We start from the raw sequence: 27,682 nt of genomic DNA, 5'->3' as shown, positions 1-27,682 counted from the left end.
GATCTCTTGAAAGAAAAGAGAAGTATCCAAAGGAGACATATAAGCAGCACAGGCAGGAGAGGTACAAAGAGAGAGAGAGAAAAAAAAAAAACAAGCTTTGGTTTGGCAAGAGGATTTCTTTTACAAGATAAACAAAATAGTGGTTAGAGGGAATTTTGAACCTCTAGAAATTGTATAACTACATCACACTTCACCCTCAGTATTGAAAAGTAGGTGAAGTTCCATGAAGTATGTGCTAGAGCAGGGGTGCCCAACACGTCGATCGCGATCGACCGGTCGATCGGGAAGGCAACGCCAGTCGATCTCGTGTTGCCGTTCCAATCGGCCGGCCGATCAGCCTTCCTCTCCCCAAGGTTCCCCACCGGAATCTCCCCAAGGTTCCCCATTCTTGCTGCGCCCTTCCTGCCCGACTGCCAGAACCCGTCTTCCGACTGGGGGATGATATCACTTCCTTCGGGAGAAGGCGGAAGGGAGGTCTAGGGAAGTCACGACCCTTGAGAGCTGAGCGCCGGCTGCCTCTGGCGGAATTGACAAGCCAGACTGGAGAAAGGCGGTCGGGAGCAGGAGGTGCTCTGCACAAAAATGCCGGAGCTGCTGCTGCTGCTCTGACGTCTTGAGCCTGAAAATGGGAAGTTGAGTGTCGTGCTAAAAAGAGACTGGAACGGCTCTCATGGAAGACTAGCTTTTTTTCTTTTCTTTTCCTCGGCCCTGGGGATCCAGAGATTTGGGCCTGCAGAAGCCTAACGCTGACCAGCATTGCTCTCCCCGACATCAATTCTTACATCGGAGAGGAATTTCTGGGCCAGCCAATCGCTGCCTGGCTAGCCCGGAACTTCCTCTCCGACATCAGAATTGAAGGGGAGCAGAATGCTGGTCAGTGCAAGGCTTCTGCATGCAGAGCTTGGGGGGCGGTGGCTTGGAGGCCTGTTCCCCGGTGGCGACGGCAAACCTAGTGGCTTGGGGGAGGGCAGGGAGAAAGAAACAAAGGGGGCAAGCAGTTAGAAAGAAAATGGGCATGGAGAGAGAGAGAGAAAGAAAGAATAGGAGGCAGGGAGAAAGAAAGAAAAAGTTGGGGGAGAGAATGAGGTATGGAAGAGAGAAAGCATATAGGAGGCTGAAAGAAGGAGTGGGCTGAAATCAGAAGATGTCAGAAGAAGTGCAGCCAGAGTGAAGTGAGAAGAAGTCAGAAGAAGAAAGTGCAACCAGAGACTCATGAAATCATCAAACAAAAATAGGAAAAATGATTTTATTTTCAATTTAGTGATCAAAATGTGTATGTTTTGAGAATTTATATCTGCTGTCTATATTTTGCACTATGACTCCCTTTTACTAAACCACAATAGCGGTTTTTAGCGCAGGGAGCCTATGAGCGTCGAGAGCAGCGCAGGGGCATTCAGCGCAACTCCCTGCGCTAAAAACTGCTATGTGGTTTAGTAAAAAGGGAGGGGCTATATTTGTCTATTTTTGTATGGTTGTTATTGAGATGACATTGCATAGAGTCATCTGCCTTGACCTCTTTGAAAAAAACCCGGAATATGAATGATAATTAACATTTTCTCTGCCTTTCAGTGTGCTTTGTGGGGGTTTTAAAATTTTTTTATTGTTGGTAGATCATTTTGACTTGGTCATTTTAAAAGTAGCTCGCAAGCCCAAAAAGTGTGGGCACCCCTGTGCTAGAGTGAAGGAACTTCATCTTAGACTGCAGAATCCTATGTTGACATTTTTAAAGCTTATAAGTTCGTGGGAGTAGTCTCATTGGATTTCATCGTACAGTACTTCCCCATACCAGAGGCAAGCGCCATTGTTAGAGAAGCAGTTGATTCATTAATGAAAATGGCATACATCATCTCAATCATGATTCAGCAGTTGCAACAGCTCACCTGTTTTTAATTAAAGAATTAATCAGATGGCTGGATGAGTTGAAAACAAGAATAGCTCAACAACTATAACCCTAAAGGATAATCTGCCAGTAAAATCAAAACTCAGTTCCCAAGAAAAAACTGGACAGAACTCTAGTTCTTATGGAAAAAATGTTTAGAGAATAAAGGAACAGTAAAATTGTCTTTAAATAATGGACATCAGTATGAGTCCAAAGGCTGTTTGCACATATAAAGTCCTAAAACTCGAAATACTTAGCTTCGTTTGGAACTGTATAATCTGTAGAAGTCTCCACTCGACAGAGCTCCGTTTCAACACCTTCCTCAGGAGCGGGATTAATACAGAAGAATAATAAAGACGACAAGCCACTATTGAAGCCATCGGGCGACAGGCCACTATTGCAGGCCGTCAGCACCGTCTACCAGGGCGTGTGTAAATGAAGCTATCGCCTAGCACTTTATATATATTTTTTTAGTCTTGGGAGATAGTCAATAGTCAGTTCCACTGGAGAAAATGTTTGTTGAAATTTATATATACACGGACAATGTGATGTATGAGGCAGTCCTTATTTAGACTTAAAGTCTAGTGCTAGTCACTAATGAGTTTCTGCCTGAGCCAAATAATCTCTCGTGCGGCATCACCAAGGCTCATACTGATGTCCATTATTTAAAGACAATTTTACTGTTCATTTATTCTCCAAAAATTTTTTCCATAAGAACTAGAGTTCTGTCCAGTTTTCTCTTGGGAACCGAGTTGAAAACAACCATGGGGATGATGCTGGAGGACCTTTCTTAGCTAGCACAAAACCGATTTCTTTTTAGATCTGCAATTTGTACTTCAAAGTACTCTGCACGTTTCAAGTTCATTCATAATGTTTCTACTTGTCTTTATGCTGATGAATGTACCCTGAACTTATATTTCTTTTGTGTGTTATCTTCTGATTACTTTTTTGGTATGTACACCACAAAAAAAATTCAATAAAACTTGTGTTGAACTTAAAAAAAAAAAAAAAAAAAAAGGATCTGCAATTCATCAAATCACTAGGACTTGAGCACGAGTCGAAGGCACCTAACAGCAACTAATTTAAACTCATAGCACAAGTTCACCTATCATAGTACACAATGACAGAGGAGATCCCTCTCAGACTTATGAGGGATAGTCGTCATATTCCAGAGTCCTAGCAGTCAAGGACTGATATGGAAACTACTGCTTGTTCATGGAAAGCAGTGCAACTTTCCCTGAAAGGATATAAACAGGGTGGAGACAGTCCAAATAAGGGCTACAAAAGTGATCCATTCTGCAGTAAAAGCACTATGAAATGAGACTTGCTATCCAAAATTTGACTGTATATACATACACATATTTATCACAATTAAGCATGTCATTAAAAATGGGGAATATTTTTTTCTTAATATTTGTAGAATTAAGCACAAAGAATAAAGGGCTCCTTTTATTAAACAGCACTAGAGGTTTTTAGCTTGGGCCAGAAAGGTAAACACTCGAAGAATTCCTATGAGCATCCGAGCATTTACCTTGCCGGTCCGCACTTTAAACCTCTAGCACGATTTAGTAAAACCCAGTGATAGTACATAACAGTTATGTACTATCACTGGGTACAATGATGTACAGAAGTTATGAATTAAGTTCATTACTATTTAAAAGCTTATGTACTATCACTTATGTACTATTTAAAAGCTTATGTACTATCACTGGGCAATGATGTACAAAAGTTATGAATTAAGTTCATTACTATTTAAAAGCTTTTACCATTTTGCACATCCAGCACATGGTGTTTATCCAGTGACCAGCCACCCATGTTTGATGCATCCAGTTCATAGCCTTGCAAAATGGCAGTCCTTTTTTCCCAGAGAGTTAGATCCAGGCAAGATTCATATTCATAACCAACAGAGACTAGAAAAAAATCAGATAGTTCTGGTCATGAATTCTGAAAAAGATCATTTATAAACTTTTTAACATTGTTATATCCCTGGTCCAGTTTTGAGTCCTTAGTCTCTACAAAGCACCAGGGAGTTTCCTATAGCATGCATCATGTTGGGGGATAATTCTATAAGGAGCAGCCTCATTTAAGGTGGCAGCACACATGCAAATGTAGCTACTTATGCATGTAAATGACCTTACAGAATATTGACTAGCAGAAAAGTATGCACCGTGTTTTGATTGGGCATACTTCGAGTTCAAGCAGAACACACAAAAATATATATAAATTATTATAATTCATGCACATTCTGGCTAACATATGTTTTTACACCAGCAGGTAGAGCTGGTATAAGTAGAAACGCCTATACGTACATATGCTTTCAGCCAGTTACACTAGGCATTCTGTATAAAGAAAAGTAGGTGCCTACTTTCCTTTATAGACTAGGCATGAAATAGGTGCCTGCTTTGTCTCTTATCCTAGGCATCCTGTTACAGAAAAATCTCATTAAGTCATATTCAAAATTCTTGTATCCTGGATATTTAGATGGCTTGCTTGGGCCTATCCAGAGATATTTAGTGGCACTTAACTGGTTGGTGCCACTGACTATTCCCACTACCCAGCAATCCCCTAATTGGCTAGGTTGGGGGTGGGATCAGGGCTGGACATGCTTTCATACAGGATAAGGAGTTTAAACCTTTACTATTGACGTCTGTTTCATATTTACATTTTAAGGAGACAACTGAAGACTTACTTATTTTCAAAGTTCTTGTGTTCCTAGTTTCTAACTCTCATCTACAGTGTATTCCTAGCTAATCTTTTGTAAACCGCATAGAACTTAAAAGGTAATGCAGTCTAGAAATGGATTTTTATGTTATGTTATGAACTTAGCTGTTTAGTGTTGATTTTCAGCCCACCAACTAGCCAAGTAACCACATAAAGTTAAAACAGCAAATAGGCTGTTCTAACTTTAGGAAGTGAAGCTGGCTGGATGCTGATCTGAACAGGACTGGATTAACATTATATTGGACTCTAGGAAAACATATGTTTGTGGGCTTCCCTACTAGAGACACCCTCTCCAACTATTTTACCTCTCCATATGCTTTAAATGGAGAAGCTTGATGGTTAGAGCCAGAGAGCTGCCAAGTTACCCAGTTCTAGGAAGGAAATTCTGAGCCAGTCCTGGAGTTTTGCAACCCTATCCTGATACATGAAGTGCTGATTTCGATTGGTTGTATCAGGGACTACAAACAGAACACTGAATTGGGACGCTAGTTCAATAATCAGACTGGCTAAAAAGTTGGTGTCAAATTTCTTCCCAATATTTCTTTAAGATTTCAATTTTTCCATGATCAAATAAATCACTCAATATTAACAGTGCCACAGCAAAAGAAAAAAGGAAATACAATCATTTATCTTGCACTATTAGTCCATGATTAATGGAGAGATAGTTATGGAGAGCTATGGAGATTAAGTAATTACATCACTTTTTTTAGAAGACAGAAAAAGATGGCTGAACCTGTATTGGGACCTAATTATTTAATTGTGAAGATTGTGCTTGTAAGGCTAATGGGGTACTAATTTAGTTAACTGCGAGGCTTTAAAGAAGACATATTTAACTCCCTGAAGAGTGACCATACATTTACAAGGATATCTAAACACCAATGTAGCCCCCAATTTTAAAACCTGGGGTTGCAAAAGTAAAAATTATTTCCTCTTCTGAGTAATTCTTCATACATTGTAGAGAATGACATGGAGGCAAATATTTCTCCATCCCCGCAGGAACTCAATTTCCTCATCCCCGTGAATTTTGTCGCTGTCCCTGTAAACTCTATAAATTTCTGTAAACTCTGCCTTAACCGCTTGCAGGAATGGGGCAGGGACAGGAAAAGAACTCATTGGGACAGGACGGGAAAATGAGTTCCCATGGGGATAGAAAAAAAATTTGTCCCCGTGTCATTCTCTATCCGGATACATTCTAATTTTATGATTCATAAATAGTTTATCTTGATGTTTGAAAAACATTTTCAACAACCAATCTCTAAGTCCAATGCTAATTGAACAAACAGTGTAGCCGAAGCTGTTACTTCCCATTTGATTTCTCAAAAAAATTTGTCAAATCTAAACTGTCTACTATGAGATCTTGTTGGACATCCACTGATTTCTTCTTTCCCAAAGAGAGATAATAAACTTTAGAGATGGATAGGAGTCTACTGGAATTTTTAAGACCTTAGACAAATATCTCTTAAATATATCATGAGCCAAAATAGGATAAACTTTAGGAAAATTAATTAGTCTGAGATTTTGTCATCTAGTAACATTCTCTAATACCTCCAATTTAAAGTTAACATTTCCACTGTCTTTCATCAAAAATTGGCTTTGTGTTCCTAAAGCCTTTATTTCAATTTCTTGCTCTAGAGATTTATATTCCAGCTTTTCCACTCTATCTTTCATTTTTGACATTTATGAGAGCATTCCGGTACAGTGAGAAGTTAAAGTCTGTGTCTCAGTACCCAGAGAAGTTTGTAATATCGAAATGGCTTCTCAAATTGAGTCAAAGTCAACAATTAAAGGTTTTTTAAAAGAGGGAATTAGAGGTATAGATCCAAAATTATTAGCTTTCACAGTACCTGAGAGTAAATCAGTAGAAAATGGATCCTGCATTCCCCCTGCTGACTGCAAAGCACTGCACAATGGCAACTGTCATGGTGAATCAACTTGTATCTATTTTACCTCTAGATCTCTCTCCTCATAGTCTACAGGCTTAGCTGCCTCATTCCCCTCACTAATTGTGCCATCAAACACAGATCGGGGAAGTGGTTGTGCTGGCAATCTTCGCTCCTCCGGTGAGAGACCAACTGCTTCGAAGGAGGTTCTGGTGTCCTTCGTCTGGCTCCCACTCCAGCCAAGGCCTTTTTATCCGGAGCTTCTCTAGGCCTACGTTCAACAAAGGTGTCCATCGGACCAGGTAATTGCAATGCTGACCCGGATTCAGAAGGAAAAACCCGGGTTTTAGATTTCCTTTTTACAATTGGAACTTCGAAAAAAGGTCAGCGGTGTCTTGTCGAGCTCCCTCAGGCAGCCATGTTGGTAGAGCTCCTCCCCGTTGGTGTTAAATTTTGAATGCCATTTACTTAATCCAGCCCAATGTGTTCAAGATATAAATTTACAATGTTTCACACATGAAAAAAGCTCCAAATTGAAAAAGCAAAAAAAAAAAAAATATTTAGGGTTTTTTAAAATGGTTTTGAAAAGATATAGGCTGAGTGGAAGCAGGATTAGATTAGATTAGGACAGCGTTCAAAGGAATTTGCCCACCTAAATTAATGGTTAACAGGGTAAATTCCCTGGTCTGAATGTTTCCCTTCACTTAGGGCTCCTTTTACTAAGGTGCACTAGCAGTTTTAGCGTGTGCTACAATGTCACGCGCGCTAGACGCTAACACCTCCATAGAGCTTGTGTTGGTATTTCCATTTATCGTGCGGTTTTGCGTGTGCTAATCTTCAGCGCACGCTAAAAATGCTAGCCCACCTAAGTAAAAGGAGCCCTTAGTATGTGCACAAATGCACAAGTACTCCATTCCAGTCCAGATTTTCAAAGGGAACTTTTATTTGTATGAGTCTGTCCTCACCAGAGATACAGAAACATACACAAATGCTTGCACTCTCTACCGTTCTTTTCAAGTGCTGTCCTGCTGCTCATGTGCTCATTCATGCAGTGCCCCTGCCCCCACCTGGTGTGCCAACTATCTTGTAAAGTTCTTGTTTTTCCTGCCAGGTCTTTTCCAGCAGACCCTTCACACTGTCCTTCATTCTTCAGTCCTACTCCTTTTCAACAATCTCCCCCCCCCCAACTCCTTTGAACACTCATTCACTCCAATGACCCTATACAGAGCTTAGCTTTCCCCATAGTCCTTGCAGCTCAGCCCCTCTTTCCTATAACTAGAAATCTTTCAATTGGCTGGATCCTACCACAGCCTCTGTATTTGAAAAGGGTTTAGAGAGCTGTAGTGGGCTGAGGTCTAAAAATATCCACACAGCCATCCTTCTACCCTTGAAACAGGTAGTTTGCAAATTTTCAGAGTCCTGAAAAATCCAGACGGCAGCCCTAGCCTCCTGAATTCTGACCACACATGCCTAGTTTGTCTATGTATTAATCCAGCATATGTGTTTCCTTTCTTCCATCTTGTTGTTACAGCTGAAGGCTGCATTCATGAAGAATCAAAAACTCATGTGCATTATCTTTACGTTAATTCTTATCTTGATTCAATGAGGTGTATTAACATTCTGTATATATTCCAAGAAGCACTTTGTAGACAATGGTTTAGTGAAAGTATAGTGCTGACCCCCTGTGTTTAAGCAGGGGGTCAGCACTATTCTACCACTACATTTATGATGCTACTGATTTTCAAAGGACAATAAAGAAATCTGTGAACGAACCCTTTAATTTTTCATTTGATCCTGATTTGCAAACTAAATATACATATGCTGTTTGTGAATCTATCTATACTGGAATATGAATTCACACATATTTATCACAACTTCAAAATTATTATATCATAATTTGATTATTCTCAACAGTCCTTCAGGCATATGCAATCAGAGTTTCACAAGGACTATGCACACAAAAGAGGCAGAAGACTAGTTGCATTCTGAAAACTGGATTGAAGAACCACGACTCTAGAGCACTAACCCTAAGGCTTCTCTTAACTGGCATGCATTTCATTTGATACTGATAATCATTTTTGGGGGGAGAAAAATGTTCAATTCCAATTCATTTTTCTATAACATCCATAATAATAAAATCATATAAAATCCTCACTATCTTTAACATACCTACAGCTTCAGATAAACCGTAAACCTTCTGATTATATGCATCAGTTTTATCCCATATGAAAGTGTATGCCAGACTTGGTGAAGCAGGGAACCATTTCTGGAAAAGTCTTCCTACCACTGCTACCATTAGATGAACTTTCATTAAGTTGAATGGAATAACAGATTGTGTCATGGTGATTTTAAGCACCGATTTATATCCTGCTCCTCTGGAACTCAAGTACGACAATTTTAAATCAGTTCCTGGGATTGTAGTTTCTTCATGAAGAACCTAAAAAACAAAAACAAAAGCATTCCTGTTATATTTCAGTTTACCATGAAAAGATATTTTAACAGTTATCATAATATACTCCTATACTCCTCTCTAGGAATTCCATTCATCGGGCAAGTCTCTTTTTTATCGGTACCCTTCTCTACTGCCAACTCTAGACTACATTCCTTCTTTCTTTCTGCATCATACACCTGGAACAGACTGCCTGAGTCATTATTTCAAGCTCCTTCCTGGCAAATCCAGGTTAAAAGCCCACTTTTTTGAGGTTGCTTTTAACTCCTTACCACCACTCACTTGTAAAGCACCTATGCCTGAGAGACTCCCCCACCTGTCCTGTTTGTCTGTTTGATTAGACTATAGGCTCTATTGAGCAGGGACTGTCTCTTAAATGCTCGTACAGCACTGCATACATCTAGCAGAACAATAGAAATGGTAAGTAATGGTAATTAGTTATATATTAAAGCTTGTGTTATAAAAATCTTTTTGAGAAAGCAATGTCAGAGTAGTTCCCAATTTCCTCACTATTTCTAAAATCTTAAACATGTCAGAGCCTCTGGGGCTCATAATCGAAAGAGAAAAATGTCCAAAAACCGGCCTACGTTGGTACTTGGACGAACATTGTCAAAATACGGGTTTTAGACGTATTTCTAAATGATCTAGGCCTTCATAGTGCCGCTGAATGACCATAGTTAAATGGGGTGTTTCAGGAGGAGTGTTGAGGGTGGGATTTGGGCGGGACATGGGCAGGCTTAGACTTGTCGTACTGCATGTATAACTGAAAGTTATACAGCATAGGATCGACAGAACTTGGACGTTGTGACTTAGACCATTTAAAACATGGTCTAAGTCACAAAAACCCACCCAAAGTGACCAGATAAGCACTGCAAACACATAATATAGACCCCCACACACTACCGCAGTGATCACCGACCTCCCCCTCATAAAAATATTAATCACAACTTGAAAATTGTGCCTCCAGAACATCATCATCTGGCAGCCTGGCATAGGAAAGCCTAGTTGTGCTGCACAGAAGTGTCTTAAGCCATCTTGGGGGTGGTCTAAGGACCCATGGAGAGGAGGACCCATGCCCATAAGCCCCTGTAATCAATGAATTGATATTGAAACATGTGCACTCCCCTATACACCCCCAAAACCCTTTTTTACTGGCATATAAGTGGCTCCTGCAGCCATAAGTGCTATTGGGGTGGTTGATAAGTGAGTCTAGGGGATTCTGGAGGTGGTTTGAAGGGTTCACCATGGAGCTCACCAGGGAGCTGTAGTGAGATGAAGACATGGCACCCTTTTTGTGAAGTTCACATCAGTGCTCTGTAAGGTACCCCACTCTTTAGGTGCCATGTCTGGGTGTTCAGTCCATCACTTTGCAGACCCCTCCCACGTCCAACAGGGCTTGTTATAGGCATTTATGACTTGGACGAAATATTGGACGAAAATGTGGTATAAAGATGGACGATCAGATCGGCAAGATGTATACTTAGATGATTTTCGAAACGAAAAAAAATTTGGACATTTTTCAAAAATGTGTCCTAAGCTATTTTTTTACTTTGGACGACTTGCAACTTAGACGAAAACGGACTTAGACGTTCCTTTTGATTATGCCCCTCTCTGAGTTTACGCATTATTATACTAGGTCATCATGGCCTCCTGCATACCCTGCATGATCATAATGCATGACTGCTCAACATATTGATATTTCTAGCCCTTAAAAACATATTACATTGCTGGAAAGACATGTCTAAGGTGAATTACAACACATGAATACTCTATACCTTAAATGAAAGTGTTATCGAGGAAAAACATAAGGCCATGAGTTCCTATACTAAAATATGGAGTCCGGTTAACTTCTATTGCAACGCAGGCTGACGACATTCAGTTCATGTAAACCTGGCTCTTAGTTTATGGCTCATTCCATATGTTCCTATAGGTGTATGGCTCCGGTGTCTCTCTGTGTTTTGGATATTACATGTACTTTTGGCTGCGTGTTGTGCTACTTTCCTCCTTATAGATAGGCATGGGTCTGGCTTCTGTATTACATTATGTAGGTAATATTTAGTGACTCTTTGCATTGGTCTGGCATGCATGTTTCTTGCCTTGTTAACATTTAGGGATCCTTTCACTAAGGTGCGTTAGGGTCTTAACACGTGGAATAGCACACGCTAAATTGCCCCATGTGCTAGACCTTAACGCCGGCATTGAGCTGGCATTATTCTAGAAGCGTACCGCGCGGTTTAGCGCACGGTAATTTCATGCATGCGCTAAAATCGCTAGCGCACCTTAGTAAAAGGAGCCCTAATTGCACTTTATATACTAAACTCAATAAAAAATTTTGAACTAAAATAAAAATCAAATTTTTTTCATTAGTCAACAAAATGCTCTACTTGAGGTAAATCACAGGAACTGAAAGACTGACTAGAACACAAGATAGTAATAACACCATGATAATGACACTCCCACATAAAACAGCATGATGCCTAAAATAAAATATATTCTGTCACTGGCTTATAATGAAATAGTTATTCTAAAGAAAGCATAGCTCCTACTGTATGATTTCTTAGCTACTCTCAAAGAAGAAATAGCAAACAAATTGACTGTGAGCACAAAACATGTACTATCTGGATTTTTTAAAAGCATTGTCAAAAGGAAAGGCAGATCTAATTTTAAATTCTTAAATAAAAGTTACAATAATTTAAACGGTATTCTTGTCACGTAACCAGTGCAAAGAAAGCAACACATTTTTATCTGGAAATATGAAGAATCAAATTTGCTGCTGAATTCTTTGTCAGCTGCAAAACATACAGATCCACCCACTAAATATAGCCCACTACAAGCAATGTAAGGTAGTACAGTTCTGAGTAACAGTGCTGGTTTTAACCACATATAGATTTGTAAAATTGCTTCTTCCACTTGGTGTCCTAGCAAATACACATATTTACCTGTGTTAACATAAGATATAGAGAGACAAGCACATCCCAACCTAGATCTCTCCGTTCCCATCTCAATGACCTCTCTAAAGTGGGCCTCTTAGGCTCTTATTCAGGTTGAAGAGGTGGTGGAGGCAGTCTCTTCCTACAATAATAATCTCTCCTCTGCTCTTGATACCCTCACTCATCCCATGTCACGTTCTGTAAAGCATGTCAAACCCCAGCTTCACCCCATGCCAAACCCCAGCTCCCCAAACTCCGCTACTTATGTTCCTATGTCCAATCTGATTTTGTGCACTTCAAATTTCTGCACACCTCTTTCCAATATGCCTTTTCACTTGCATAACAAGGCTACTACACCCGCTTAACTGATTCTTTTGGATCCAACCCTCACTGCCCCTTTGCCATGCTCAACTCTCTGCCATCGCCTCAGACTCCTCCTTCACTTTGCCCCAGACTATGGCTGAGTACTTCTATGATAAGGTTCAGAAGATTAATCTTGAGCTCTTGACTGAATTGCCTCTACCTCTACCTGCTCCGGTCCACTCTGTTGACCCTCTGTTGACCCCTGCTACTTTTTTTTTCTTCTTTGAAATCACTGAAGAGGAAACCGCATATATCTTTTCCTTCTTTAAAATCACTACCTGTTCCTCTGATCCCATCCCATCTGTTACTGGTCACAATCTTTCCTACTGTCATCCCCTCTATCTGCCATATCCTCAACCTATTCCTCTCCACTGCGACTGTACCTAATGTCATCAAACATGCTGTAGTTATGCCACTCCTCAAAAAACTCTTCAATGAATCCTACTTGCCTCTCCAATTATTGCCCCACCCCCCTCCTTCCCTTCTTAACCAAGCTACTCGAGTGTACCGTTCACCACCATTGTCTTAACTTTCAATTGTCTCAAGCTATCTTCAACCCACTTCAATTGAGCTTTCAACCTCTCCATTCTGTGGAAACTGCCCTACTAAAGTCTCCTTTGACATGCGTCTGGCCAAATCCAAAGGCCATTACTCTGTCCTCATCCTCCTTGATCAAATCTGTGGCATTTGACACTGTAGATCACCACCTACTCATCAATATGTTGTCCTCACTGAGATTTCAAGGCTCTGTTATCTCATGAATTTCTTCCTATCTTTCCCATCACACTTTTAGCATAAGCTCTGGAGGATCCTCCTCTGCTGCCAGTCCACTATTAGCCAATGTACCTCAAGGCTCTGTCCTGGGACCTCTTCTTTTCTCCATCTACACTTCTTCCCTTGGTGCTCTAATCTCTTCCCACAGTTTCCAATATTACCTCTATGCTGACAGCTCGCAACTCTACACCTGAAATTTCTACAGGAATCCAGGACCGAGTCTCAGCCTGCCTATCTGACATTGCTAGGGTTACCATATGGCTCCAGAAAAAGGAGGCAGATTGAGACATCCAGGTTTTACTTCCACTGAAAGCAATGGAAGTAAACCATTGTCTCAAGCAATCTTCCTTTTTCTGGAGTCATATGGTAACCCTAGACATTGCTATCTGGATGTCTCGCTACCATCTAAAATTAAACATAGCCAAGATTGAACTCATCTTTCCTCCTAAAACCACTTTTCTCCTTCTTCTGTTCTCTGTTTCAGTGAATAACACTCTCATATTCCCTGCCTCAGTGGCTCGCAACCTTGGAGTCATCTTTGACTCATCTCTTTCCCTCTCTTCACATATCCAACCGATCTCCAAAACCTGCTGTTTCTTTCTCTACATCCTTGCTAAAATACAGCCTTTCCTTCTAAGCACACTGCCAACACCCTCATTCATACTCTCATCCCACTTTTTCCTGGATTACTGCAACATGCTTTTTTCAGGTCTTCTGCTAAGCCATCTCTCTCTTCTTCAATATGTTCAGAATTCCGCTGCACGCCTCATATTCCACCAGTGTTGCTATGCTCACATTACCCCTCTCCTCAATTTGCTTCATTGGCTCCCTGTCAATTTCTGCATGCAGATCAATCTCCTCTTATTGACCTACAAGTGTATTCACTCTGCAGTTCCTCAGTATCTCTCTTCTCTTATCTCTCCCTATACTCCACCCTAGGAACTCTGTTCATCAGGTAAGTCTCTCTTGTCAGTACCCTTCTCCTCTGCTGCCAACTCCCAACTCCATCCCTTCTATCATGCTTTGCAATATGCCTGCTTGGCTATTTTTCCTCATAGTCTCTTTTGGCCCTTCTTACCACCTTGTGGCACTTGCTTTGATATTGTTTGTGCTTTTTCCAGTTTTCGTACGTTTTTGACCTTTTCCATTTCTTAAACGAAGTCTTCTTGTCTCTGATTGCTTCCTTCACAGCTACAGTGAGCCATGCCGGTTCCTTGTTCTTTTTCCTTTTGGATCCCTTGGTGATACGCGGTATATATAAATTTTGCGCCTCTGTGACCGTGTTCTTAAAAAGGGACCATGCTTGTTCTAGCGTTTTTACAGTGCTTATCCTCTTCTTAATCTTCTTCCCCACCATGAGTCTCATCCCTTCGTAATTCCCTTTTTGGAAGTTCAGTGCTGTGGCCAATGTTCTGTATCGATGTTTTGTCCCTGTGTCCAGGTCAAAGCGGATAATATTGTGATCATTGCTTCCCTGCGTCTCTTCTACTTTTACACCTTGCGCTGGTCCTCGTAGTCCATTTAGATTTAAGTCCAGAATTGCATTTCCTCTCATATTTTCCTTGAGAAGTTGTTCCATGAAGCAATCGCCTACAGCAGTGTTCTTCAACCTTTTTACACCTATGGACTGGCGGAAATAAAATAATTATGGACTGAAATTTAAAAAGCCCATTTCCGTCCCATCTCCACAAACTCGGTCGCCGCACACCATCTGATCCCATCTGCACAAGCCTCAGTTATGATTTTATACTGAACGTATTTTATTAAAGTATAAGAAGAAACAATATTCTGTACAATTGTCATTTTATAAATACAAATATACAGAGCAAGGACCAACAAAACACCTGTCTGCCCTCCCCTTCACATATATCCCCTCTACTATCAAGAAAACTGACCAAGCCAAATTATTACAGAATGCTACATAGAAATATCATGCTAACAGAATACTGCAGTCACACATGACAGGAATAGTGTTAGGGGAGTGACCCTAAGCCAGCTGGAAGCTAAAGAAGCACTGCCTGGGCTTTGCAGTTCCCAGTTATGTCTCTAGCAGGATATATATTTCAAATCTGATATATTCTAATTACAAAATAGAAAAATTATTTTTTTCTACCTTTTGTTGTCTCTGGTTTCTGCTTTCATCTTCTTTTCACTCTCTTCCTTCCAGCATCTGCCCTGTCTCTTCAATCCAGCATCTGCCCCTTCCATCCACTGTCTGCCTTCTTTCTATGCCCCTCTCCCCTTTCCATTCAGCCTGTGCCTTCTCTCGCCTTTTTACATCATTCATTCCAGCTTCACTGTTTTCTTCATTTTTATCTCTCCTACATCAGATCTAGCATCTTTATCCCTCTCTCATTTCTCTGCTGACCCCCTTTCCAGCATCAATCTCTCTCTACTTTCTCATTCCTCTGTCTCTCCCCTTTCCCTCATCTGATCTCTCCATTCCCCCTGACCCCTTCCCCCTTTAATCTCCCTGTCAGCTGTTTCCTTCCTTTTTTCCTTCTCCCTTCCCACCTCCCCCTATCAAACAGTAACTCTCTTCCCATCCCTTTCCCTCCTCCTCTCCCAGCAGTATTTCTCCTTCTACCTCCCTCCAGGTCCAGTAGCAGCTCTCCCTTTATCCAGCAGCTTCCCAGCCTCCTACAGTGGCTTCCTCCCCTTCCAGCAGCTCTCAGTACTTGACTGCAGCAGCGATTTACTTAGGCAGCCTTGGGTCCGTTGCCGCCTCTGAGGAAAGAGGAAGTTGACGAAGTGAATCACTGCCCTGGCAAGTACGAGAGCTGCTGGGAAGGGAGACAGCCACTGTTGAAGGCTCCCCATGATTTCGCTCACGCGTGCCCTGCACATTTGTGCCCCCCCCTAAGCAGACACAAATAGCATTGCACCGCAGGCCCTGCCATCTAAGACGAGCTGGAGGCCCCTACTTGCCGCCGTGCTATCGAGCCTCCATGAGTGAGCGGCCCGCAGACAGGAAAGCTCAGGGCCAGCGACACACTACTCGCTCACCCGTGGACGCTGTCAACAACCCAGTGGCAGCCAGCGAACACGGCACGACCCTGCAGCCGCATGGGCTCAACCTGCTGCACCTAGAGGCACCTCTCAACTATGCATGTGGGCAGATTCTCCTCCTTGCGCTACTACTACTGAAAAAAAAATAGGCCTGTCATTTACTTCCTGGGTCAGAGCAACAGATACATAATCTGATTGTGAGTACTGGGGAGGGTTATGTGGACACACAAGTGAGACGTTGTGAAGGGAAGGCCCAGATGCTGCCAATGGCCCCAATCCACACGCCGACCCTGCGCACCTCTTGGAGCCCGGGGCTGAGTGGAACAGCAGCCTGCCGCCAATACCACTGCAGTCGGGGTGCCCACTGCTGTACACCCGGCACCCCGAAATTTAACCGCGTCGATCTCGACAGCCCTGCGCCGACCGACAGGAATTTTCTGCGGACTTGGTCTCCCTACCACAGCTGGAGGTGCCTAGGTTCCAGTCTATCCCCGGATAATTGAAGTCACTCATGATAACTGCGTTGCCTCCCTTGTAGTTGCATTTAATCTCGTCCGTCATCTCTCCATCAATTTCTTCGGACTGTCCTGGGGGTCGGTAGTAGATGCCGATCTTTGTTTCCACTCCTTTTGTTCCCGGAATTTTGGCCCATAGGGACTCTACCTTATTTTTAATTTACAGCGTGTTCTCTCCGCTAGACTCAATTCCTTCTTTGATGTATAGGACAACACCCCCACCTTTTTGACCTACTCTGTCTCTGCGGTATAGCTTGTATCCCAGTAGCACAGTGACCCAGGCATTTTCCTCTTCCACCATGTTTCCGTGATGCCGATGATGTAAAGGTTATCTTTTTGTGCCATAGCTTCCAATTCCCCCATCTTATTTCTTAGGCTACTTGAGTTTCCGGCCTGTTACTTTCTTGCAATTTCTTCTGTCATAATTAGATTGTAAGCTTTCTCAAGCAGGGACAGTTTCTTGTGTGTTTAATGTACAGCTCTATAGAAATAATAAATAGTAGTAGTAAAGAACTGTCTCCATGCTATGCCTATTAAAAATGTCTGTACTGAACAAGGTCTAAGATGTAGAAACAGTTCCCTTTGATTTTCAGAACTCTATTTGTGTGAGTATGTTCTAAATTAGATTTTTTTTAAACAAAAGTTTATATTTATTTTAATAAAGACATGACAATTTTCTGAAGAAAAAAAAATCTCTTCCACTTTACCTGTGTTTCAGGGATAATAGGGCTGTCTTCAGGAGAAGATCTAAAGAAAGTAGACAAAGGTGATGATACAATGATAGGATTTGGTCTCACGAACCCACTTAGATCACAGCTAGGAATGTCATTCTCCTCTTTCTTCATCACTAAGGTATCCATGACATAAAAGACATTCCAGGGAATCCATACCGTATGATACTGTGTAAGAAATGGTGCCCTCTCAAACAACAACGTTAGAGATGCACCACCATTTGACACCAAATCGAACCTAAGGAAAAACAATTCATTATTCAAGACATCCCAATATGCATTCTACTATCCTTTTTCATACATCTCTGTATGGAAGTAAAGTATATTACATAAATGCTAGAGAAATTATGCTACATTTACCTAAAAAATCCTTCCTTTTAATAAAATTACATTGTCTGATATATTGATTCCAGGATCTCATAAATAACAAAAAATCTAGAGTTTATATTAGATGCTGAACTGTCTTTGAGACCACAGATAAAATCAGTAGTTCTTTTTCAAAATTACGACTACGGAGCAAGTTGCATCCACTGATCCCTCATAAGGATTTTTAAAATATATTAAGTAGTTTGGTGTTGAATGGCCTCGACTATTGCAGTCTTGGGTTTCTGGGATTGCCGGTAATGCATATTTAGGCACTATAAGTACTACAAAGTTCTTCAATTTGGATGTTGTATGGTCTATCAAAGGGTGATCATTTCTCACCTTATTTGAAGAAGTTATGCCGGTTGCCTATCATAGATCGAATTAAATTTAGATATTAGTTCATCAAAGCTTGTACCAGAGGCACTACATTGGTATGTGCCTTGGAGGACTCTTTGCTCAGAGGATGCATTTAGAAGACATGACTGGAATGAAGAGGGTCTTTTCTATTATTGGTTCTAGAGAACAGAACAACCTACCAGTGGCACTGTGGAAACAAAAGAACTTTGGAGTCTTCAAACGCCTATTGTGTCAGCACTTATTGTTGCAGACGTTTGCAGCATACTGAACATTTATTATCAGTTGAATTGGTATTAGGGAAAGGAAATGTTTCTCTGATTTATTCATTTGCGTGGGACTATTTGATCTAATGAATTTTGCTTTATGTATGCATTGTGCTATATTTGCTTTATGATTGTGTATGCCATTTTGTATTCCACTTTGGATCAAGGCGAATTATAAATGGAAATAAATCTAAACCAAAATTTTAAAAAAGATAGAAATCAATGCAATATTTAAGTATGATTACAGTGTGAAGTAGATCGCTAAAATTTCTTTGTTTACATGATCATTTAAACAAGGATTTCAGAGGAAGTTGACAGCATATTTTTATATATAGGTTGTTGGTTCAGAGGCAGTTCTGACTGGTTGATGTGCAGGCTTACATGCTTGATAAATACTATTAGATTTATAGCTTCAGGATTTTGTTATTTCTTTTTCTTGTTGGTGTTATGTATCTGATTATATGTACGAGGATAAATCAAAAAGTAAAGGCAAAATACATTTAACAGCTTTAATAGAAGTAACTGTGAGCAACTGAACATATCACCTTTCCACATAGTTCCCGTGCAAGATGATGCATTTGTTGCATCGTTCAACTAGCTTCTGCATTCCTGCAGAGAAGTTTTTTGGCTGCTCCTGAAGCCAGGTGAGCACTGCTTTCTTTACTTCATCATGCTTTGTTCTTTTGCTCTCCAGGTTGCAGTGATGCACCCATGTATTGTCACCGGTGACAAGTCTCTCCAGAATACTCAGATATTCTTCATACCATCTCAGGAACTGGGTCACAACCTCCACGCGCTGTTGTTTGTGAAGATCAGTAACTCATTTTATCCATACTTTCTTGTATCCCAAGTCATTATGCATTATGGCCAATGCAGATCCATAGCTGATATCCAAATTTGCAGTCAACTGAGACACCGTTATCCATCGGTCTCCTCTAATCAAGGCGTCTGTCCTGTCAATGAGCTCTTGTGTGCATGATGTTGATGGGCGACTAGAATGATCTTCATCATTTACACCTGTTCTTTCCGCTTTAAACTTTTTATCCACTCATAAATCTTTCCTTGATTAATGGTACTATGTCCATACTGAGCCAATATCTGTCAATGACCACAAATTTCACTCCCTCTGCCCCAAAAAGGCGCACTGATGCATGTTGTTCTTTGATGGTGCGATCTTGCAATGGAGCATCCATGTTTCTGACTTCGTGGCTGCCACACGACTAAAGGCTGAGCACTGCACTGTGCGTGATCAAACTATCCAACAGGCATTGTACATATCTTGCATTTCGCTAGCTTTATTCTGGCTATCACGTAATTTAACAATTGCCTTTAATTTTTGATTTGCCCTTATAAGTTTGGTTGTACTCCACCTACATATAAGCAGAATATAAACAAACAAATATGTCTTAATGTGCTTTCAAAAAATAATCATACAGTTTACCTTATGAATATATGTATTGGCTTTTTTTGGCTCATTTTAGCTATCAGGATCAATGATCTTATAACATCCCATGGTATTGCTATTTTCCCACTCCCCAACTACCAAAATCTAGCCAAGACTTCAGTGATGATCCTTGAACAAGGCCCACGGATCATAGTTCCTTCCAGAGCCCAGCTTGCATGCAACTTTTATTTACCCAATGGGTGTCACCACTGAATCCAGGCTTCCTGTGGCCTAGGTCACGAATACCTAAATGTTTTAAGTCTTTAGTCGAAAACTTACATTCCATCCTGCCGTGTGATTGTGTATCCATATTCTGGGTAATGTAAAAATGAAACATTAACACCAATGAGTGGTGTTCCATCAGCAGTTAGTACTTGGCCTCTAATAACAGATGCTAGACTGAAGGGGACAGAAGAGAAGAAAGAAATCAAATTAGAATGCACACTCTGCTCAGATGGCCAATAACACAATGATTTCAGGAGACTTTAATAATAATAAAAAGTACAATCGAGTGATAGTTACAGAACTGGTTCTGAAATTCTTTCAAAGATACTGCCACCTTTTAACTGTGCATTATTTACATTCTCTAAGTTCCTGCAGATTTTTCCTACTTTTTAATTTGGTGCAACATTGGCTTTGGCAACTTACCAGCCCAATAATTTAGTAAAATGTTCTTAGAAATAACAAACTCATTACTTTCTTTCTTTCTATACATTAAATATTTGGCACTTGCATAACGCAAAGTACGAGTCCCAATTAATTTTGAGAAAATCTGCAGATCTGTGGGGACCCAGGAAGTGAAAGATTTAAATGGGCAACAAGGCACATTTGTGCTGCAACTTTTAATCAACTGCTGTGCCTAACTGCATTAATGTTGTTAAATTACTGCAGACCCAGGAGTTCTAGTGTAAATCATCTTCCTTTGCTCAGCGAGACACAAAGTACCTTCTTACAGCTGCTGGTTTATTTTCAAGTCATTACTGCTTTGTAAAACACCAGTCAAAGAGCTTATGCAATCACACCACCATGCAGTTAGCAGATCTCTAGCATTAATTCATGCTTTATATTATTTATTGAGCTGAGCTTTGAAAGCATATCTCTGTGCTTCCTTCTGATGTTTGGACACTCATTACTTTCTTTGACATGTGTCTAAACCAGGAGTCTCAAAGTCCCTCCTTGAGGGCCGCAATCCAGTTGGGTTTTCAGGATTTCCCCAATGAATATGCATGAGATCTATGTGCATGCACTGCTTTCAATGCATATTCATTGGGGAAATCCGACTGGATTGCGGCCCTCAAGGAGGGACTTTGAGATCCCTGGTCTAAACACGTTAACCTAATCAGCTAACCGAACAAAGGTCACCATGGCAAAAAAAGGTAACAGTTCATGGCACAGAAACATGATGGCAGATAAAAGCCATATGGTCTGTCTAGTCCGACCATCCACCGCAACTGTTCAGCTCTACAATTTATCTCTCTCTTTCAGAAATGCTCAGTGTTTGTCCCATGCTGTCTTCAATCCAGAAACTTTCCTCATCTCCACCGAGAGATTTTTCCAAACATGCAAGATGCTTTCTGTAAAAAAATATTTCCTCAGGTGATCACTGAGGCATTGTCACCCCCCCCCTTTTTTTTTTTTGCTAGCTATTCCACAAGCCACCTTTTTGCTGTCACCTTATCTACCTATTTGACCACTTTATATCATCATATATGACCACCCCCAGCTCTTGTTTTGTGCACAGAATTCCACTGTACTTTTTCCCTTCCTTTCACCTGTTTTCGATTACAATTTTATTGTGACTTTACCTCCCTCCCTGTTTTATGTCAATCAAGTCTATCTTCTCCCCCTTAATGTTTTAGATTATATATTTTTAAATCTAGATACTTGGGATAGACGGTATAACAAAAAACGAGTAAACTTGGTAATAGACTTGGAAACTTGTCCTATTCTGAAGGCTGCATCTCTAAAAGAATATATGCAGAATTGAGATAACAGGAAAGTGCTACAAAGGGGCCCTTTTACTAAAATATGGTAAAATTTGCCTTTTCTGTGGCTTAATACTGTGGTATCAGCAAATTTAATATGGCACCTATTGGGGAGCATTCCCAGTATTCTCTATTCAGATTAGTGCTCGGAGCTTGCTCCCATTTAATGTGGAAGCACTTGCCCCCAATTTTATATATGGCACTTTGCACTGCAGTGCTAATTTGGGCATGCAGAACTTAACTGAGTCAATTAGCGCTAATTTGCTTAACAAGCAATTAATCAATGATTGGTTTTAATTTAAATTTATGCCAAAAAGGGGTGTGAAAATGGTAAGGTCCTGGGTGAATCAATGTCACTCCTCACAGTTACACTCATAATTACAGAATAAGGGGCATCCACGCCTACCTTTAGGAGTGAAGATTTGCACCATATTTCTGTTGGTACGTATGGACATACTTAAAATCACCAGACAACAAAGGTAGGGTAAATGATTTTATTTTCAATTTAGTGATTGAATTGTGTCAGTTTTGAGAAATTACATCTGTTGTCTATATTTTGCACTGTTAAGGAAGAAATGCATTTGTTTCTATTTCTCTGGGGTTGCACTGCATGCAGAGTCTTGAATCTTAGGGTTTCATTTATATATAAGTACTTTTAGTTTGTGCTCCTGTATTTGCATAGGGATTATCTGTATTCTGGTAGGAATGAATGCTGAGAAGCATACAGTGTGCTTTGTGTAGTTTCATTTTGTGGTTAACCATTATGTATTGTTAATAAGATTATATTGTGTGTATATATGAAAAATGAATGGGAAAAAATGGTATTACAATTAGTACTATTATGGGGCGGGGTCTGGGGGCAGAGATTGGGCGAGGTCTAGGGTGGAGCTTGTGGGGCCCCTCAAACAAAAAAGCGTTCCGCTGCCTATGCAGCATGCTTCTTTGCTCCTTCCCCTGTCCTTTGTCCCTGAGACTTGAGTATCATGACCGGTGGATCTGCCAGAGCTTAGCATGAATTCCCTATAGTAGCACGAAATCCACCACCTTAAGTGAATCTCTTCATAAAGGCGGTAAATAGATCCCAATAAAATAAATAAAATCTTGCAACTCTCAAATTTTGCTAGGTACTTGTGACCTGGACTGGCCTCTGTTGGAAACAGGACACCGGGCTATATCGGCTGACGCAGTATGGCAAATCTTGAGTTCTTGTAGTCTAAAAAGATTGGCAGTTAAAACAAGAGATTTGGGGCTTGAGCATTTGTAAGTTCTGAAGGCCAGATGCATACCTGCTCCCTCATTAACAAGAGGTATTCATCAAAGTAGAAGTCACATAGCAGATATTATTTATTTTATTTATTTATTTATTCAATTTTTCTATACCGTTCTCCCAGGGGAGCTCAGAACGGTTTACATGCATTTATTCAGGTACTTGAGCAGTTTTCCCTCTCTGTCCCGGCGGGCTCACACTCTATCTAACATACCTGGGGCAATGGGGGGATTAAGTGACTTGCCCAAGGTCACAAGGAGCAGCGTGGGTTTGAACCCACAACCTCAGGGTGCTGAGGCTGTAGCTTTAACCACTGCGCTACACTCTCCCTATTAGTACTCTCAGGTGCTGTATCCTCACACTGACTTCCTATTTTAGTTGCTAGCTTTCCTGATAAGCTCCACCAATCATTGCGCAATGCAATTCTGTGGTGTTACTGGCTGGGAGTTGCCCGAGTCACAGGTGGATGAGAAAGGTCTCTAAAGACACCATCCCAAAGGCTATATCTTTCTGAGTGGATATGATGGGTGCATGAATGGATGTGGATGTCTGTACATGGATAATGAGTGAACTAGTGCATCGTGTGGTATATAAGTCATTAACTTCCCTTTAACCTTTTTTCCTACATTCTCTCCTCCTTTCCTTAACCTCCTTCCCTACTCTTTTACCCTCCCACTAGAAGCTTATTCCCTTTTTCACACCCCATTTTAGAGTCAACCACTCTCATCCTGCTCTCTTAGACCTGCCCCATCCACATTCATTCCCTCAGGGTCAGACCCCACGCCCTATTCATCCATTCCACACTCATTCCCTCTTTCAATTACTTACTTCAGGTTTTTGTTCCAGACTCAATTTATTCTCTCTCAACCACTATCATAGGCTCATTCCTTTCTATTTTACCCTCTCAAGACTCATCCAAGCTAAGCCTTCTCCCCCAGTGTCACTCAGGCAGATACCTTTCCACCTCCTCAGGTCCTTACCTCTCTTTTTTTTAATGTAACCCCTGTCACTTTCACCTCCCCCAACCATTTCCCTTCTTAAAAAGTGGCCACTTTGCTCTATCAGACCTGGCAGGAGAAGAGAACCAAAGTGATTTGGGCTATCTCCTTCTCCTGTATGGTTAATGGTTGTAATGTTCATCATGGGGAAGATAGAGTAAGAGAATGACAGCAGGCTTGGGCTGGTGATTGGTGGTGAAGAGAGAAAGAGATAGAGAAACCATTGATCTCGACCTATGATTTTTTTTTACTGTTGTACAAGGGATGGTTTTGTCGAGGTTAGACTATTGCAACACATTGTATCTTGGAATTTCCAAGACAAGAAGAAGAGTGTCACAATTGATACAAAATGCTGTGGCCAGGTTCATTTTGTGTGTAGATACCGTGTTTCCCTGAAAAAAGACCTAGCCCCAAAATAAGCCCTAGCATAATTTTTAAAGGTGCTCCTAATATACAGTAAGCCCTACCCCAAAAATAAGCCCTAGTTAGATTGACTCCTGAAGCCCCTCCCGAATGTCCCTGCCACTCCCCAACTCCATCCCTGACAATAGTGCTGCCCAATTCGCGGGCAGCAGTGCTTTCTTTCCACCCCCAGGGCAGGATTAATTTGTCGAGGGCCCCTAGGCACACAAGTACACTGGGCCCCCTGCCCCACCCCACCCCACCATGTGCCCAGGCGGAAACAGGAAGCTACATCAGAGGGAAGCTTTGGGCAAGTAGCATCGCTTGCAAAATTATAGTTTCCGTTGCTTTTCTTACCTGCGTTGTTTGCTTGTCTTACTTTCTGTCAATGGGGGCCCGTGTTGCCGATCGGAGGGGGGGCCTGCTTTGCCAATCGGGGGGGGGGGGGCGCATTGCTCATCAATGCTGGAGGGGCCCATCGCCATTTGTAAAAAACAATGTTGATGCTCTCCTTCATTGGGCCCCCTGACCATTTCGGGCCCTAGGCACGTGCCTACTTGGCCTATTGGTTAATCCTGCTCTGCCCCCCCCACCCCCTGAAGGAGAATGCTGGGTGGACCCCTTTCCTGATGACCCTCGTAATTTGACTACAGGACTTAAAAGCAGGCCAAGCTTGATTTCTGTATAACTTCATTTTTACAAAAACTCTGGAATAGAAACTGTTGATGCTGCAATTTCTTCCTAGCTCTGCTGTTCAAGATAAGGAAGGTACAGTACACAGCGCAGATGTTACAACACAGCACAGATGATTATTACACCGCACAGACCAGTGCTTGCTATTTGAAAAGAAAATTATAATACCGGTGCTTAGCTAATTCTGCTAATGATGCTAACAAATCAGATTAGCACCTGATCACTTCTGGTAATGCTAATAACCAATCAGAAACTTTCTAATAGATTGTAATGCATCAACTCATGTAAGATAAGGAAATGACACAGATAGGGTATTTTTTCGCATACCTGCAGGGTGTGGCATTTTATCTTCTCTGTGACATTTCTGAATGCTGGTAATCTGTTCTTCTTTTTTGTACGCTGCCTTTTACTTTATAATAAATCTGTACTTTTATGCAACATGACGGTGTGTGTGTGTGTGTGCTGCTTCTGGCCGCCTGTTTTTAGAAAAGTACATTTGTAGCTATGTTGCCTTTATAGAAGATTATCAGTAGCAGCAGACCAGGTTCATAGCCTTGGAGTAACATTGGACAGCCACCTGCCCCTATCCACCCACATCTCCCAGGTGGTCTCCACTTCCTTCTACTACCTCCACCAACTGAAAAGGATCAAACCCTATATCTCCAAACTTGACCTAACTCAACTCCTCCATGCCTATGTTCTCTCCAGGATGGATTACTGCAACTCCATCTTTAATGGAATAGCCAAAAAGGAACTCAAACGCCTCCTGCGAGTCCAAAACGCGGCAATCCGCCTCCTATACAAACTCAATTATCACAACCCCATCTCCCCAGCCCTCTGCACAGAGCACTGGCTACCAATCAACAAACGCTGCACATTCAAGGCTCTTGTAATAGCGCATAAAATATTCCACGCCAACACCAAAACCTACATAAGTTCCAAGCTACACCTGTATGCCCCCTACCCGCCCCCTCCGCTCTAGAGCAGAGAGACAACTGCGCATCCCCCCCCCCACGAAGGTCTCTCCTGATGGAAACTGCCCACAAATGCTTCTACAGCCATTTCATCCCACAGCTCTGGAACCAACTCCCCCCACAAATCAGATCACAGAACTCATTAATGACCTTCCGAAGAGCTGTGAAGACCTTTCACTTCAACTAAAGGTCCAGCTGCAAACAATCCCCTCAACTCTCTCCCACCAACAACCACTAGTTGGTGACCCTCTGGTCTAATCTACTATATTAACTCCCCAGGAATTTCCTATGAATGTCCCCACCCAAGCTGTCCTTAAGTTACTGTACTGTCCAGCCTTTGTCATTATGCTACTGTATTGTAGTATATTGTATTGCCAAACGTACTGTCTAATGTAACATACTGTGAATGTTGGATTGTAACCCATTCTGAGCGCCCAGGAGGATGGGATAGAAATCAAATTAAATAAATAAATAAATACCATCCCACTAGGAACAGTCTTAAATGTCGGACATGCCTATTATGATTGAGATCGCCTCTCCACATTTATAAAGTTAATATGTTCCTTGTAGAAAATTTGGACTGATGTTGAATATTGTCCCAATAGCTGTATATATTTCATTAGTTCAGGCAGTTGTCAAAGTACCCCCTCATCTCATGTAAAACAGCTACAAATTTACCTCTTATTGAAGGGGCTATCTCCTGGTATTACATGGGTGCTGTCAGGTCCTGTAAGGAAATTGATTCTATCAAAAAAGGATCTGGCTGCTTGCTGAGATGGTGATTGCTGATTTTGGCTGATAATATCTTCGGGATCGGGCAGGCCTCGACAATAAGGCTGATTTTGACAGGACATCTGTAAGCAGCAATCAGGATCCATACAATCAATTAAGCCATCTGCAAACAGAAATTCAAAGGAACAAAATTTTGGTATTTTAGGGTGAATAATCAGTGTTTTGCATTGCACATACAGTATTACATAGTACTAGGTAGAGTAGTGGGGTATTGCGATTTATAAAATTTTAGGTTATAAGTCTTGGCCATGTAGAAGAGAAATTATGGCCCTTATTTAAAAAAAAAAAAAAAAAATCACAAAAAAAGTCCAACAGGAAACAAGCCTACAAATATAATGAGTCAAGCAACAGGACTGAGTTGGGGCAATGGTCTTTCCAAATAAAGAGAAGCCAAAAAGAGGATCAATTGATGTTTATATTGAGCATCCTGTTGCTTCACCCTTATTGAGCATCCTGTTGCTTCACCCTTATTTTAAAAGCCAGTCAAGATAGAGTGAGGCACCAGAGGACCAGATACAATCAGAGGTATAGTAAGGGGGGGGCGGACCGCCCCAGGCAATGTCTTGGGGGGGCACTGGCACGTTTCCCCCCCCCCATGCCATGTTCGCACCCTCCTTTCCCCACCCCCCTATACCTCTTTTAAATCTTCACCAGCACGAGCAACTGCTCTAGCCTGCTGCTCGTGCCGGCCTGGCTGCCTCTGAAGTCACATCCGGGTCACAGGGCCAGGAAGTGATGTCACAGGGAAAGCAAGCGCAAGCAGCAGGTTGGAGAAGCTGCTCGTGCTGGCAAAAAATAAAAAATGTACGGGGGTGGGAAGGGAGGTGTGAGTGTGGTGTGGGAGTATGGAAGGAGCGGGGGATGGGGATGTGTGGCACGGAAAGAGCAGG

General features: G+C 41.5%; 1 protein-coding gene across 5 annotated transcripts in view; it reads right to left on the bottom strand.

Moving 5' to 3' along the window:
* The window catches only part of TENM3 (teneurin transmembrane protein 3), a 2,583,516-nt gene that overhangs the window by 160,997 nt on the left and 2,394,837 nt on the right, over positions 1-27,682 (bottom strand). For all 5 annotated transcript variants that reach the window (XM_033942956.1, XM_033942961.1, XM_033942964.1 and 2 more), the window contains 5 exons: positions 26,679-26,895; positions 19,961-20,080; positions 17,228-17,489; positions 8,650-8,917; positions 3,646-3,789 (listed from right to left, as the gene is read on the bottom strand). In XM_033942956.1, coding sequence (XP_033798847.1) covers positions 3,646-3,789; positions 8,650-8,917; positions 17,228-17,489; positions 19,961-20,080; positions 26,679-26,895 — 1,011 coding nt within the window. The remainder of the gene's footprint in view (positions 1-3,645; positions 3,790-8,649; positions 8,918-17,227; positions 17,490-19,960; positions 20,081-26,678; positions 26,896-27,682) is intronic.

Source organism: Geotrypetes seraphini, chromosome 1, assembly GCF_902459505.1.
Source record: "Geotrypetes seraphini chromosome 1, aGeoSer1.1, whole genome shotgun sequence".
Taxonomy (NCBI): Eukaryota; Metazoa; Chordata; class Amphibia; order Gymnophiona; family Dermophiidae; genus Geotrypetes; species Geotrypetes seraphini.
The sequence above is the reverse complement of the archived record's forward strand: the minus strand, read 5'-3'. Positions and strand labels throughout refer to the sequence as shown.